Source organism: Pseudonaja textilis, chromosome 5 (assembly GCF_049901715.1).
Source record: "Pseudonaja textilis isolate UNSWEBS1 chromosome 5, rPseTex1.2, whole genome shotgun sequence".
Classification (NCBI taxonomy): Eukaryota; Metazoa; Chordata; class Lepidosauria; order Squamata; family Elapidae; genus Pseudonaja; species Pseudonaja textilis.
The window spans coordinates 55,906,371-55,922,309 of record NC_141994.1 but is presented as its reverse complement, the minus strand read 5'-3'; the positions used below and the strand labels follow the sequence as shown (position 1 = coordinate 55,922,309).

The following is a 15,939-nucleotide window of genomic DNA, read 5'->3' as shown; positions in this document are numbered from 1 at the left end:
TAACTTTTGTAAGCTAAAAACACATGAATAGGAATCGTAGAAATATATAGGTTAACATTGTCTGCTTGCAAATTGATTAATAGAACCTCTTTTACAAACTTGTAAAATGGGCCAGGCTTATTTTACTGATTTTTAAAAAGATTCTATTTGAGTATGCTTTTATTCCATAAGTCCAAAAGATCCTTTGGCACAATTAACTATTAACAGTTTCATTTCTCCCTAACAAGATGTCTTGGTGTATGGCATCAAATTTATACTGGATAAAGTTTCTGTCTTCCTGATGAATTAAACCTAACTTTTAAAACTTGATTCTTATCCTCCCTCTACAGGCGAATTTGCAGCGTTCAAGTAGCCACAGCATCACTGGCAGCAAATCCACTCTTATTTTTAAAGTCTTGTGTTCCAGCCATTTCTTTTTAGAATATTCAGACTCGCTTGTGCTCCTCTAAACACTGCAGTTTAGAAAAACTATAGATCTGTACACTTAGATCAGATCAGAAGGGAGCTCCCAATCCAACCTTGGGTGGAAGGGAAAAGCTCTTGTTTGGGACAAGTGCTTTCCGCTGCCTCTGTGTCCCGCTCCAACAAAAGTCATGTGCATTTGAAGATCTCTAGTGGCTGCCTGTACCGTTGGCATCATTCCCAGGAAAGAGGGAGGGCTGCGCTTTGACTTTCTGGTGCTGTGGCATGATGAAGTTGGAACTCCTTCTGCATCATAGGCTTGGAATGATCTGCTGGCCGGCTTTCTCCCTCTAACTACGATTCATCAGAGGCTGAACGTCTGATGAGACAGAGCTAATCAAAACAATCATCCTTTGGTTTGATTTTATTTTGTGTGTGTTTTTCCTTCCTGGTGTGCTTACTGATCAACAAAATAAGTGCGGCATTTCCTTTTCAATTGAACTTCGCTCTTTTGATTTCACAAAACGAAAATTCAGAAGAGTCAGTCAGAGTCATTTGAAAAGGAAAGGAGATTCTGCACTTTCCAGAATTGCTTTAACCTCCTATTCAGAGCCATCCTTTTCCACATCTTTTCCTTTTTGTATACTTTTGGAACGGGTTAGGAGCTATATTTTTGTCGGTCCAGCAACAAGTGTTTTTACAAAACTGTAGCAAAGCTCAACACGCGTGGCTTCTTTTCATTTTGTATTGCAAATCTGAATCTATGTTTTGTGTGTTGAACTTTTTGGGGATGCCCAGAAAGTCTAATACAGACTATGAATAACAAGTGTACCTATTTTAAAAGGTACAAGGTAGTGAGAGGTACCTAACGTTTCATAAGCAGACATTCTCAGGTTGAATTGAATACATTTCAAAAATGAAACCCAGCCACAACCTTCCCAAAAATTAGACATTCCAAAAAATGTGCTTTGGTACTTTTTTTTAAAAAAAAGCAGAACTTTTAATCATGTTAACTCAGCAAACTGTGAATGAACATTGTGTGCATGAGAGAGAGAGAGAGAAAATGCAGCAAATTGGCTTTAATGGCAGTTTGCTGTTTCTTTTGTTGTTTTTCTATACAAATGGTACTTGCTGGATCAACACCACTCACCTTGCCTATCCTCACCTTTTCCCATGCAATTTCTTTTCTTACCCTTATTTTGTATCCTTGGTGATTGCATTTTGCTTTTCTCTTTATGCCTTGCCCTTAAATCTAATTTGCAAAATGGTTTCCACTTCTTGTTGTTATCCAAACGAGAGAAAATGATACAAAAATCAGACATTAGGTTATGTCTAGCAGAATTATGAAGCTGTATGAATTATGAAGTAAGCAGAATTCTCTATGGTGTGGTGATTTTCTTTTTTTTCTTTTTTTTGGCAAAGGATAGTTGCATGCCACTGGAACAAAATTCATAAGAAAAGAAGCCTTATTACTCTGTCCTGCCCCTGTAGGAGGCTGGAACAACCCCTGTGCTAGTATAGTTTCTGATGGATGAAACTAGATTATCTATGAAAAAGTCAAAATTCAGAAATCACATTTTGATTCTCCAATACTGCAGATCTGTTACTAAAAAAGCCAATGAAATATTTTTTAGTAAAGCTTTGTTCATAAAACTTGGATTTTTTTAAAAAAAAAATTACTTCATGGTCAAGGAACTATGTAGTGTATTTTATTTTTATTTTTGAACCAAGAAATGGGAGCAAGAAGCGTAATGAAAAAATACTGTGAGTTCAGACACTAATAGGATAGTGAAAAAAATTGTCATTATTTCAGGGAAGGTGCATTTCTGCATAAGAAGTGAAGTGATGCAGGAAGTTATAGATGTTTTCTTGAATGACTCCTTTTCACTTCAGTAATTGGTCTGCTTTGAGGAAGCTTCCTAAGAATTTATTCAGAACGAGATTTTTAAAACAACTTGTGATATCTCGCAAAAAGTATACAAGGTTTGTTACGAATGTAAAGCACAACTCTAATGATGGTCTGCAGTAATTTTTAAGTTTTCAGAATACAGATTCTCTTTTCAGCCCACCTCACCATCCCCCACCATCAGTAATCTGTCCTAAAGAGTGAACATCATATGCAGTATGTTGAAGCATCTACAGTATATTGTGTTTTGAAGAGAGGAAAACTACAAGAAATCTTTGCTGTCCTAAATTCATGCAGAGAAAACATGATAAGGTAGTAAACTCTTTGAAGCCAATTTTTCTCAGATCCCAATAACATTTATTTATTATTAGATTTATATCCTACTTTTATTTTGTACAGCTCAAGATGACATATAGCATGCTAGGTAACAAAGAGCATTTTTGGCTCCATAACACTCAATACAGACCAGTGTGGATCATTTGCTAAAGAATATTCAGCCCACTCATATTCTGTTGATTGATGGCTGGCAAAACCAACATTCTTTCAGACTTCTTTCCTCCTCCTCCTCCTCCTTAAATATTCTGTGTTTCCCGAGGAAAGCTGGCCAGTAGTTTATGGTTTATGATTTGTGGGGGTTATTAAATATTGGCATGAATAAAAATACCCATGTTTTGCTTACATGCCATTAAGAAGTCTGAAAAATATAAGTAATCTAGTTGCTTCATCAAATTATGCAACACTGGGTTAGAGGATAAAAGCAGTTCATGAAAATTCTAATTACACTGACTATATTATTGCTCCAAAAGAATAAATTTAAGATAACATTTATCAATGCCTCTTCACTCTTGAATCCCAAATGGTTTGATTTTAGATATTCTGTGTGCATCAAAAAAACAAAGAAGCAGCACTATACACCAATCACATTTCAGTTGGTTGGTTGGTTTGGCTGGCTGTACTTACAGCCTTATCTTTTCCTGCATTTATGTGTTTTGTTTCATCTTTAGGTGCTAGGATTTAGAGCAATTGTTTTGCTTCCTCCAAGTAGCATATCCATGTCATTCCCATAAACTTCTTTAAAATATTGGATGTTGACATCTCTTCTATACAGGGTTCCAGTATATTCTTTCCATCCTCGTTAGATCTTCTCTAAATAAATTACTGTCTGCCACTGATATCTTTTACGTGTAGCTATTTGGAGTCCGAACTTGAAAAACTTTTCTTATTTTTTGTATTTGTTTCCATCTTCATTGTCTTTACAAGTATAGCAATAACACTCATTATCTTTTTAAAAAGCTTTCTAAAATTCTTTGTTAAGTTTTCTGAGATTTTTATCTTGGCTTTGACTTCTCTTGGCAAGTCCACCATTTGTTTTGACGCTTCATTTTTTTTAAAAAAAATTGTTCTTTGTTTCCTTCCCCTTTTTTATTTTTTTCCTTTTGGTTTTTTTTACCAGGGGTGGGAGGGGCAGTTTCTTTTCATGTTCAGTAACTTTATTTCACTCCACAATTCCTCTAGATCTATATCAGTGAGGTCCAGGACTTCGAAGCAATTTCTGATATTCTCCTTGAAAATGATAGGTACACGCCCAAAATCATTTTTCCAGATCTGGCTGTCTTTATTCTTCCACTTTATCTTGGCTTGCAACGGTTTGTGATTTGTTCTGTAGTCAGCACCTAACCATGTCTTTGCTGAGCTAATTCACCTCCTTATGCCAGCAATGCAATCAGTTTGATTTCTTTGTGTTCTCTCCGATTATGTCCCTAAACATAGGAGAGGATTTTGTTCCTTGAAGAATGTCTTAGCAGCAAAGAAATTACTGGACTGTCAGAAACTGCTAAATTATTTTTCTGTTTTCAGTTTTCTTGGCCATTAGCTTCTGTAGTTTTCCCCACTGTTGCCAACTATGGTGTTCTAACCATAAATAGCACAACTTTTTTGCATGTTCTAAGAGAATAATAGAGTTGGGACGTTCTCATCTTCTAGTCCAACCCGCTGCTCAAGCAGGAATTCCATAATATCCTTTTCTGCATCACTGTTTAATAATGTTATTATTAAAGGGCTGTCTATGAAGACTAACTCGTATTATTCAGTCATTGACTGCATTATATCCAAGTACTGTCTTTGCTTTCCTTCTTTGTTTTTCATGGCCTGGGTGATAAATAGATCTGACTAAAGCAATCTAATTCCTGTCCATTTTAACTCACTGATGCTTAGGATTTTAGTGTGTACTCTGTGTTGAGCTTTTCCATGTTCATGCTTTTTACATTCCATATTCTCACTGAAATTCTGTTTGTACAATTTTGGATTTTCCTTTCTTGTGTGGCAACATCTACGACTAGATAATAAAGAAATTATGTTTGTTGTTTTCACTAAATCATTCATGTATTTCTAGCATCTAACTATATTGCTGCTCCCTGACATAGATACTTGTTTTAACTAGGTATCTGAGATGACTTCTACATCTTAGATTTTTGTTTAAATCTCGTATTCAAAACATATTTTTTTCTAAGTAGATATTCACCATTTTTATTCATAATGACATCCAGAAAGGATGTCCCTTTTGTATATTCTCTCACCCTCCATTCATGCTAACGAAAATATATATTCTCCTCCAGTTCCCCTTGGTTCCGAGTATTCACTGGTACATAAGTTGGAGTTATTACAAATTTATGGATCCATGTTTTATATACATCTTCAATAACCCAGATTGTGCTAGTCCCTTTAATTCATAATTAAATCCATCTTTATCAACTCCACAAGTTCACACAGATTACTCAAAAATATATCATTTCCATTTTTCTTAAGACATAACAATATACCATTTTTTCATTCTTTTCATTTATTAATTCATGCTCTTTACGGTTTACTCCTTAATTCCAAGTTGCAGTTCATCCCCTTCATAGTATTGGACCATCTAGGATGCCTTATAATGTGATAGAATAAGACTAAATCAAATGTATTAATTGTGCCCATGTCATATTTTATTTTTATTTTTTAAATTTTATTTGTCAAACATGTGCAAGATAACAAGTATAGGTATGAACATAAACATGACCAAAGGAAGTAAATACAGATAAATGGGGACAGTAAGACAGGGGCCGTAGGCACGCTGGTACGCTTTAAGGACCTCTTAAGAATGGGTTGAGGTCCACAGTAGACCATTTGAGCTTGAAGCTGTGAGGGTTTGAGGCTGTAGCAATGGAGTCAGATAGAGCATGCACCATTTTCTGCATAATACTTCAGTCATATTGACCAAAACATACATGCCAGAAGTACAACCAGATTCTAGGTTTACTCCAATGCAAGGTAAGATCTGTAATCTAGATACTGCCTTGCAAGTCATTTAGTCATTGCTTATAACGGAGTTATAAGCATGGGTATGCTTTGATTTTGTCCATCTAAGCATAATGCAAGCCATTGATTCCCCCCCTCCCCCAATGTTTATCTTCTACTGAATGAACTTAATCTAATTGAACACAAAATTGGAATCGGAATATGGGAATGATTCAGGTCCTGCATTTAAAAAGAGTAGTTTGAAGCAATTATGTCAGATTGGTAAACTAAACTCCTATAGAAATCATTGTCCATCCAGAAAGATCTACTTCAGACATGAAATTCTAATTTTCTAGCACAATATGATCCTGTTTTCTGGATGCAGTAAATAATGTACACAGTAAAATCATTTTAGCATAATATTATATCTTGTTCTTTAATCAAGAGATTCATTATAATACCCCTTCAATTGACATTTGAAAGATCGTTTTAATCCTTTGTTAGCATTTGCCATTAGAAATGCCATTCTAAACACGCTTAACCTGAGAATTAGTTCAGTTAAGAACAGTAAAACTGATTTCTGAGTAAGAATTGATTTTAACATTATTGCATTTAAACAGAAATCATCTTGGTCTTTTGAATGAGAATAACTGCATTCAATACGTTAATTCCAAATTAAAATTTCTTAAGAAACAAAAGGATCATAGGAATATGTCCTTATACAAATTTTCTTGTGGCTGAACAAAATGGAGGGCTACCCATTCCAGAATTAATTTTTTTCTTAATATGCTGTGTTGAAATTGTGTTCATTAGCTAATCATCCCAGGGGCAGCACTTACCTCAACAAAGGCTTATCCAGTTGAGAAATTCCACAACAAATGATAGAATGATAATATTCCTAGGCTTCACCTGACCTTTGTTTTTGTGCCATAAACAGCAAAGCCCCAGCACCGTTTTTAGGCTGGCTATGAAAATACTTAGATTAATATGTTGTGAATTAATGTTTCTGACTACCATCCTTACTGTACTTTAAAGGCTTTCCAACATTATGATATTATTTCTGGCAGTACTTCACCAAAAAACACTAGACAGCTATCAATCCTAACATCCAGCTGGTGGTCTTTGTGAAAGAAATTTCTCTCCAGTCTTATGCTGCAATTTTCACTGCGAAACTTCATCATGTTTTGTTTTTTAGTTATTTTTTTAAATTAGATGTTTCAGTTTTTGCTTTGCTTTGGAGGAGGCAAACAGTTTAGGTAAGCATGCACATCTTCTATCTCATTGTATTCTTTTTTGAACCATTAATTTAGTACATCGTTCTAAGACTAAGCAACTTTTGATCCATTGGAAGAGAGGAACTATTGCTCAGAGAGAATGCTGCACAGCTGATCCTGAGAATTTATTCTGGATTCAATCTAAATTTATTTCACTAGAGAAATTAAATCTAGTCTAGATTTAATTATTCTATGAGTTCCATTTCTTTTGTAAGCATATCACATTGGATAGGAATTTGTACTGTTAAATATAATTCACGTTTAATCACCAATTGTATATGGAGGAGAAAGGCATCATTTTTTCCACAAAGTTACTGTACGCTAAACCAGGCAGCTTTTTATCCTTTAGAATGTCGTTATTTCACCTCATTAGTAAGAAACCTCATCAAAACATTACATATTTCAGTAACACATAGAACTGAAAGTTATATATTAATTTTCAGATTAACTGTAAAATGCTTAGTAGCCTTTCAAAAAGAACAGGATGGTGCGTAGATTGTGAATTATTTTATTGAAGTTTGATTCAATTTTCCAACTGTGGGCATAACTAAAAATGTTTGGTGCATTATTCTTGGTTTCTTCATGAAGTTTCAGTAAGTTTTATTTGCAGAATTAGATGATCAGCAAAACATTTATTTTGCCTTTATTTTTGTATTGTATCAGCCTTGTCTATGCTTGCACAAATGTTAGTAAATACATTTTGCTTTATAATGGATCTTTCATGTTTAATCTGAGAAATTTTCCTTAACAATTTGCCAAATGGTTGTGCCTTTTAAAAAGCAAGAAAAAATGACCACAATATTGAGATGCTTATATTACAGGACAGCAAATTTACTTTGACTCCCAATACACTACAGTTTCAAACTTCGGTAGAAATACAGGAAATTGTGCACAAAGCAAAATCTCCTGTTTAAATCTCAATAAAATGAATAGCGACTGGATCCCCATGACTGCCATTGGTCTTTTCAGGAATGTTCCAAATATACTGTGTTTGTGTAGTATTTGCTCCCCAAATCAGTACTATATCCAAAGTTAATTGAAATAATAAACTTATTATTTATAACACTGTAGGAAAAATAAAAAAAACCATTTTATAAAGAAAGAACATTAAACATACCTTTGAGGAAGGGTAAAATAGTTCATGCAGTTATATGTGCTATTACCCCTCTAAATACGTTGGGCTATAATTCTTACTACGTTGATCAAAAATAAAGGAGGTCTGGAGATTACTATATTTAGCTGAAAGTTGTCAAGGCTCTTAGTGAGAAAAGCATCACAGATTTGCTTCACTTGTTCTTCAGGCAACTTGTTGAACTGGAAATCTGAAAATCCCAACCTAAATATAGTTACTATTTTGAGATAATAAACTTGAACAAATATGGATAAATAGCCAAGAAACAAGACAAGAGCTAATGTGATTTGGTATCCTGTTCCAAATTTTATATTTGTGAAGACAGGCGTTTCACAGTTTTTTAATTGGTCCTACCCACCCTCATTGGGGTTTAAGAAATATTAAATCCACTGGGACATTAAATTTTACAAATACTTAATATCAACAGGCCAAAATATTTTAAAATAACAAAATAAACCTTCTGAAACATAATCTTAAGCATTTCTTAAAATGTGAAAGTAAGACCCACTATTCTTGGACCTACTTCAAAATAAATTAGCATAAATTGCAGCAATTACGTATTGTAATCCCTATTTTGACAGATGGAATTCTGAACCTGGACATTTATTTTGTAAATGTCAGAGTGATTATGTTTATTATAGTCCAGTTAAAATATATTAAAAAGTAAATCTGTTAGAATTATTTCTGCTTCCTTTCTGGATTAGAAAAATATTAAATGGGTGACAGTTTTGAACTGTTAGGCTTTCCCAGATTCTGTATTCTACTTATGTTCAGCCTAGTTATAGCTGTCTACTTTTTTCTGTAGTGTGTTGGGATTCTGCTAGAATGTTAGTATCTACATAGAGGATAAGTTGATAGGGAAACATTCATTCAGGCCTGTGCTAAAATGGAAAAAAAATGAACCAATAGAGAAAGAATGGGAACAGTGGGAACTATTATTTGCATTCAGAGTCTGAGTTTAAGATAACTTTTGATCTAAAAGATAAAAATAAAAACATAAGTGCAATAAGTGTACTTTGAAATTTAAAGCTGTGAAAGGTTAAAGAAATCAACCTCATTCCTTCCAGATTGTTTTTTTCCTTTTGTTTTCTGTGATTAAAGTGGCAGTGATCAATATTATTTAGGGTCATTCTCTCCCGGCTTTGGGGAGAGTTCATACATTCATGACAACCAAACTCTGGCTCACCCCAATCCTTGCTTTTTACTTTTTTTTATAAAATCTGTTTCTGTATGACAGCACCTATCGTCCCAAATAACTGCTATATGGTAAAGCTGGTGTTGCCTGTTGGTTGTCAAGAATGTGCTGAACACCAATTTTTTACAGAATAAAATTGAGCATATTGTATTCCTAAATAGTGTTGCTCTATATTTCAGTACAGAGCATATGAGGTTATATTGTGACTGAATTACGTAGTCATTGAGACTGAGCACTAGAGGCCCAACTACTGGACTGCAATAGCCCTTCTGGCCTAAATAGAGGAAGTTTGCTTTTGTAACCAGCACCTCTTTGGGCTATTAGGGACCAGTGATGGGTAAAAAGATTTCTAAGAAGCTGAAAACCATAAATTCCCCGATTTTCTGTTGTCTCTGGAATACAAAAAGGCTTTATCTTCTTTACACTATTTTCTTAAAAGAATTTATATAAAAACTGCTAAGTGCTTGATTATGTCGGTTGACCTTTCCCCCTTTTCAACTGTGCTGCTTCTCTTCAATTAGGTAGGGAAATTGCACTAACTGGGTGGTGAGAGCATCGTTGGAGAATTTCATTCCAATGACTTCTTACCACTTGCACTAAGTGTTCTCTCTCTGTGTTAATCATCACTTCAGGGATTTACAGTCATGGAAAACAGTTGTTCATGATTAGGACTGTTGTATTGATAGGAAATGTCTATAAAGGAGTGTAGAGATGTTATAGAAACTAAGTTCTTTCCATAGGCTTTCTCTTACAACCTTTAAAGTGATGAACAAGAACCTTTGTGTAGAATTTGTCCAGCTTAAAATACTGTAAAGTTAGATCCTATGGAAGTGACTGCAAAGATCAACCAAAAAAAAATGTTGAACAAGGTTATTCTAACAAGTTACTGAAAAGGAGAAATGTGTTTAATTAGTGCAGTGAAAATTTATCTTAACATTGTATTACTTCAAAAAAATTTCCACAATGTTTCATCCTCCCAAACTGCAATTTTGACTCTTTTCCTCTTGAAGAGACAATATTCGGATTTTTTTTTTAAGTAACAGTTAAAAACCATGTTTATGAGGACTGCACTTATTTTTAATTCACAGGGAAATATATTTTCAGCTTTGTTTTATTGATCACTGCAGTGTTTTCCCATCACCCAGCCTTTCCTTTTCTCCAGTTGTTGACTGTAAAAGCTTATACAGATTTCAGTTGTTAGAATCCTCTAGCGTAAATTCCTTTCATTTGTATTTTGAGCTTTTTTCTCTCATGTAAATTTGTACAGTGGGAAATATTGTCCAGTTTGGTTCAGCGAGCATGGAGACATACAATTAAAAAAAAATGACAGCTGAAAATTAAGACTGAAGAATTATTTGTGTAAAGTTATTTAAAGAACTCTGTATTATATAAAAGGTTAAAAGTTATATGTATTTGATGTGAATACTGCTATAATAAAGATTGACTGCATGGAGAACACTTTGCATGAAATCATATAATATAAAAGAATTTGCAACTACATTATGGGAACCTCAGAGCATTAATTGTATCAATGAAACTGAACTCTTAAGCAGGAACTGGTTGTATAATCAGAGAATTAGCTCTGAATGTCTTTGTTCTTAAATGCAACATAGTAATATATTGGTAGAAACATAGTGTAAAATAAAATACATGATCTGGCTTTATAGTTTATTAGTTAAAATTCACACCCTTACGTAAAGCAAAATATTTTCTGTATATATCTTTCCAGAAGTCTATAAGCAATTAAGACAAATAATTTAGATGAATCTCTTTTGAGTACATTTAAATAACTATTCAAACTACATTTGAACAAGACAGGCACAGTCTGACACAACTCCATTCTTGAGACAGATTCTAAATACTGATTCAAGTATTTTTTAAGTCTGCTTACTGCTATTAAATTTTTTAAAAATGTATGTTGATGTTCCACATTTGACTAATTCCTAGTGTTATTAGGAAAATAAGTAGGATGAAACAAAATACAAGGTGAAACAAGATGGTGAAATATGCCCCTACAAGTGGGAAATAAGAAATAGCACTGCAGATATTTCTGGTGTAGTTCAATTTTAATGTTATATTCCTTATTTTGCAACAGTAGATCTTAATGCTTTCTTACTAAGCAAAGTATCCTATTTTAAGAGCCACTTTGAAATCACATGTTTATTATTCATCATCTGGAGGAATTCCTAGCTCTTCATCTGTCCACAAAGAAGGATCTGGGAAAGGAAAGTGACCCTGTTAGGGAAAAATAGAAAGTTTAACATTTTAGGTTATTTTTCAAACAGAAAATTGTTTCACAGCCTTGAATCGAGCATTTCTGCAAAGCAGACAAAATCAGATAGTCCTAGCTTTGGAGCTATAATCCAAAAATACTTCAAAGATCCATAAAAGCTTGTATACAGCTTTGTTCCCCTTCCAAATACAGCCTCCCAACCAAAATTGGGTTTTTTAGAACTCCTGTCAAAAGATCACTCAGTATTGACAAAATTGGCATGTTGAGGAAAAAAGTCTAAATCTATTTTGCATTCCAATTTTAGGGTGCCTAAATAATCTTAAAAAGCCATATTCAGCATTGTTAGAAGCATAACAATTCTCCAACTTGTGTTTCAGTAGCAGTTCTCTCATTAAGATGTGGTCTTGTTTAGTCAGTCTTGGTCTGAACAAACTACATTACATAAAGTCTGTGGAATGGGATTATTGGCCGATTCCAATTAGTATTGCAAGTGTCTAAAAACTAGGATTGCAACGATTATTTAAATGTTCAAGTCCGAATGCTATCTGCTGAATTCTCCCATTAATAAAAATTAGCAAACACAATCCAAGCCATAGGTAAGGAACACCATAGAAGCAGCTAGAAGCCATCACTGTAGGAGGAGGAATAAAACAAAATACTAGCTGGTATGGGGATAACAATAAGAAGACATGGCGTGCAAGACTTGAAAACAAACTTTGTCCACGCTTTGGTATTTCACAAATTCCCAGAGAAAGAAGCAAGAAATATCCATATATAATCAAGCAAAAGACTTTTCCTAAATCTAACACTGTTGGTAATAAGATATGCAGGAAAAAGGAATCTTATGTGCGTAAACCAATAAATTGCTTGTGTGCCATCTCTTAAGAGAATGCCCTGCAACTACAAAACTCTTCAGCTGATTGGGATTTTTTTTCCTGTATACTTCAGGTCACTGTTTCTTATACTCTTGTGTGTACATAAGTGATCCCCATTTAAAGACCACTCACTCAGTGACCATTCAAGCTTAAGATGGCATTGAACATGTAGTGATGACTGGACCTCATACAGGTAGTCCTTGAGTGTTGTTGACTTACAACAGTTCATTTAGTGACCAGTTACAACAGCACTGGGGAAAAGTGACATGACCGTTTTTCACACTTACAACTATTGCAGCATCCCCATGATCATGTGATCAAAATTTGAATGCTTGGCAACAGATTCACATTTATGACAGTTGCAGTGTCCAGGGTAAGTGACCTGGACCTTTTGTGACTTTCTTATAAGTAAAGTGAATGGGGAAGCCAAATTCACTTAACCATGTTACCAACATGTCAGTTGTTCTAGAATTTTTGACAACAGAATTGTCAAAAAAGACAATCCTTGTTGATGCTGATGAGACTTGAATATAATCCAAAGATGGTCTAAATTGGGGTAAACTTCACTAGAAAATTGTCTTTAATGCCCCAAAAGTCCTCCTAAGAAAGACTGTTAGTGAGGAATATATCAGGTTACATTGGAGGTGCATAGGGATGATTATTAGCTTGATGCTCCAGATAAGGTTAAATAGATAACATGTTGCATTAATTGAGCTCCTAGTCTGAGCAGCAGGATTCTACAAAGCTCTTGAGAGATAGAACATGTTCCTGTGGTTCATATGTATTAAAATAAACATGTGACACAAGTAAAACAGAATGGCTTTTCACCCAAGTATTATATTACAATATATTCTGTGTTAAGAAAGCTATTGCTTTACAGGTGCTTTAGAGACATTCTAAGAGCTCTTACCAGCACTTCATCTGAGTCATGCCAGAAGCGCCACAAAATCCAGAACCACATAAGACCAGGGGTTGCTTCACCAAGGACTACTGAGAACAGTGGTGGTGGTACAAATTGGCGGTAATGAGTATCAACGTGTACACCTTCACTTGCCCTACAAGACAAATATAAAGTCATTTCTTTGTGCAAACCAAGATGTTTCTTCTACTTTGTGGCTGCCCTGGATGCATAACGAGGTCTAAATGCATATTTCCCTCCATAACTTTGGCAGAGAAACAATCACCATATATCTGACATCCAAAACATTTATGCCTTTTAATATTCATTAACTGATGTATTTGTGTGTGTGTATGTGTGCCTTCAAATCCAACTTTGATTCCTGCCAACTGCCTGGACTAGTTGCTGAAGGGTTTTTTGACAAGGTTTTTCAGGAATGCCTTGCCATTGTCAACTCTAAAACATGAAGACTAAAACTTATGAAGAAGGGTTGCAGGATTTGGGTTTGGCTAGTCTAAAGAAGATAAAAACTAGGGGTGACATGATAGCAGTATTTCAATATTTGAGGGGCTGTCACAAAGAAGAGATTAAAAATTATTCTCCAAAGCATCAGAGTGCAGGACAACAAAGAAAGGTTGGAAACTATTCAAGGAGAGAAGCAACCTGGAATTAAGGAGAAACTTCCTAGTAGTGAAAAAAATTAATCAATAGAATGTCTTGCCTTCAGAAATCAGGGTGCTTCATCACTGGAGGTTAAGAGACTGGACAATCACTTGTCTGAAATGGTATAAGGTCTCCTGCTTGAGCAAGGGACTGGACGAGAAGACCTCAAAGGTCCCTTCCAGCTCTATTCTATTTATTATTTATTGAATGTATATTGCCGCCTATTCGCTTATGGCGACTCAAGGTGGCTTACAGAACATAAAACCACATTTAAAACAATAAAACTAACAAAAAGAATCAAATAAATTAAATTAATATAGTACTATTCCTATTCCTAAGCCCCCTAAGTGACTTGGCATGGTCAACCAACTGGCTTTGTGTCTAAAGGCAGGACTAAAACTTCTGGTCTCCCAGTTTCTAGCCTGTTGCTTTAACCATGCACAAAACTGGTGTTCTCCTCTTTTAATACAAAAAGTTTTTTCAAGGGGAGTAAACTAGGTCCCCTGCTTTCCAAGTTTACCATCTACAATACATTTCTGGAATCCCTACTCTGGCTTTTTCCTTCCCCACCAGAAATGTTAAAAATTAATCCCTTCAAATGCTTACAAGAAACAAAAGAAGAATCCATGAAGCAGAACACTGATCTCTACTGTCATTGTGTTTTTCTTTTTTCAACAATAACCCTAGGCCTAGTTTATATGTATTTCTTTGAATGTATTTCAAAGAATTTATTTATTTGAAATTATTAACACTCATCTCCCCTTTTCAACAAAACTGGGCCCACAGGTATTTAGAGTTGCTTCCATGAAACGGGCAGGGTAGAAGTTTAATAAATAAATGTATTTGAATGTATTAGCTGCCCAATTACAACAGGGCAGCATCTCGTTAGCATTCTTAGCAATTAAAAAAAAGTAGCAAGATGTTTTGAAAGTGGGAAACAAGATTTAAAAGATGGGGGTGGAGAATGGGAATGATAGCAACGTCACTGGTATTTTGATCCTGGGGGAAACCTCGAGTACTTTTCTCAAAATTATAGGGATGGTCATGTTATTCTATTATGAAGACCAAAAAAAAATCAGGTAAGAGTCCAGTAGCAGCTTGCCCAGCGAGCTCTTTTTACTAAAACGTATTGAGGGTTTTTTTAATAAAAAGTTTTAAAGATGCCTTTTAATATTCCTTAATGAAAGCCACATTTTATGCCATTTTTTATATGCCTTAGTAGTGAATTGCGAATCTGCCTTAAAAGCTCATGCAGGGTTTGGGAAAGGGCAGCTCAGGCGCCCTGCATCGGATCCACCTCCGCGTTCAAGCCCCCGAGCAACTCACGCCCGGGCCCCAGCCTTTCCCCTTTTCCCCCCTTGGCCCAACCCCAAACTGCCCCACTCACCGCCGCACTCCAGGGCGCGGGCTTAGCTTGCCTCCGGGGCGAACCAGTCGACTCAGCAAGCTCAGGCCTCCCGTCGCTCGGCACAGAGGCCCGGCCATCCCGGAGGCCGCCGACACCTCCTATTGCCGCCAAGGTTACTTTACGGTGGCCAGGTTGCCGGAAGCTCCCGGTAACCCTCGCTCTGATTGGCTGGAAGGACTGCCCGTCTTTAGCGCGCGCTCCACTGGGAGTCCCGGAACAGAGAAGGGAAGGTTTCCTTCTGATGGAATTGGGCGCGGGTTCTTTTCGAGCCTGGCCCAGGAAAAAGAGGTTATCCCCACCCCTCCCCTCCCCCAGTCCCGCTGGAGGGAGCAGGGGAACTAAGTGATAGAAAGTAAAGCAAAGTTTCTTCCAAGTTGGCTTTGGATCCCTGGAACTGCATGGATACAAAACTCCATTGAAGCTCAAGTCGTTTTACTGAATAAATTTTTAAAAGCCACCTCCGATCATTTTTTTAAAAATAAAATTTAAAGCGCGCCGAAAGAGGTCTCCTCCACGAAAACCAAATTGCCAACCAACAACATAACTACCAACCCGAGCTACTAATATTCGAAGGCATTTCAATACGATTTCATTCTAGCCCTAGAACTTCCTCCCATCCCACCATTAACCCGGTCCTATATTCGGCTTTGCTTTTCTGGGGATCCGTCGAGAGGCTGGTT

The 15,939-nt window shown here is 35.8% G+C and overlaps 2 protein-coding genes across 5 annotated transcripts in view; one reads left to right on the top strand and one right to left on the bottom strand.

The window, feature by feature from the left end:
- The window catches only part of BRAF (B-Raf proto-oncogene, serine/threonine kinase), a 59,713-nt gene extending 56,593 nt beyond the window's left edge, over positions 1–3,120 (top strand). For 2 of the 4 annotated variants that reach the window (XM_087934970.1, XM_026723314.2), the window contains one exon: positions 330–3,120. In XM_087934970.1, the coding sequence (XP_087791096.1) occupies positions 330–352 (23 nt within the window). In that variant the 3' untranslated portion in view covers positions 353–3,120. The remainder of the gene's footprint in view (positions 1–329) is intronic. The other 2 variants (XM_087934969.1, XM_087934967.1) reach the window with 1 other exon arrangement.
- An 8,109-nt stretch (positions 3,121–11,229) lies between these two features.
- NDUFB2 (NADH:ubiquinone oxidoreductase subunit B2) lies at positions 11,230–15,935 on the bottom strand. The gene is made up of 3 exons (XM_026723597.2): positions 15,239–15,935; positions 13,201–13,345; positions 11,230–11,417 (listed from the first exon to the last, which is right to left on the bottom strand). Exons 1-3 carry the CDS (start codon positions 15,334–15,336, stop codon positions 11,346–11,348), a joined length of 315 nt encoding a protein of 104 aa, XP_026579382.1. The 5' UTR covers positions 15,337–15,935; the 3' UTR covers positions 11,230–11,345.
- Between the last annotated feature and the right edge of the window lie 4 nt (positions 15,936–15,939).

What these genes read in the sequence shown, in the direction of transcription:
- NDUFB2 (XM_026723597.2), bottom strand. Translation starts at nt 15,336, where the DNA reads ATGGCCGGGCCTCTGTGCCGAGCGACGGGAGGCCTGAGCTTGCTGAGT. An exon ending in CCGCGCCCTGGAGTGCGGCG is followed by an intron (nt 13,346 to 15,238) that starts GTGAGTGGGGCA and finishes TTTGTCTTGTAG; the next exon opens with GGCAAGTGAAGGTGTACACG. An exon ending in ATGACTCAGATGAAGTGCTG is followed by an intron (nt 11,418 to 13,200) that starts GTAAGAGCTCTT and finishes TTTCCCTAACAG; the next exon opens with GGTCACTTTCCTTTCCCAGA.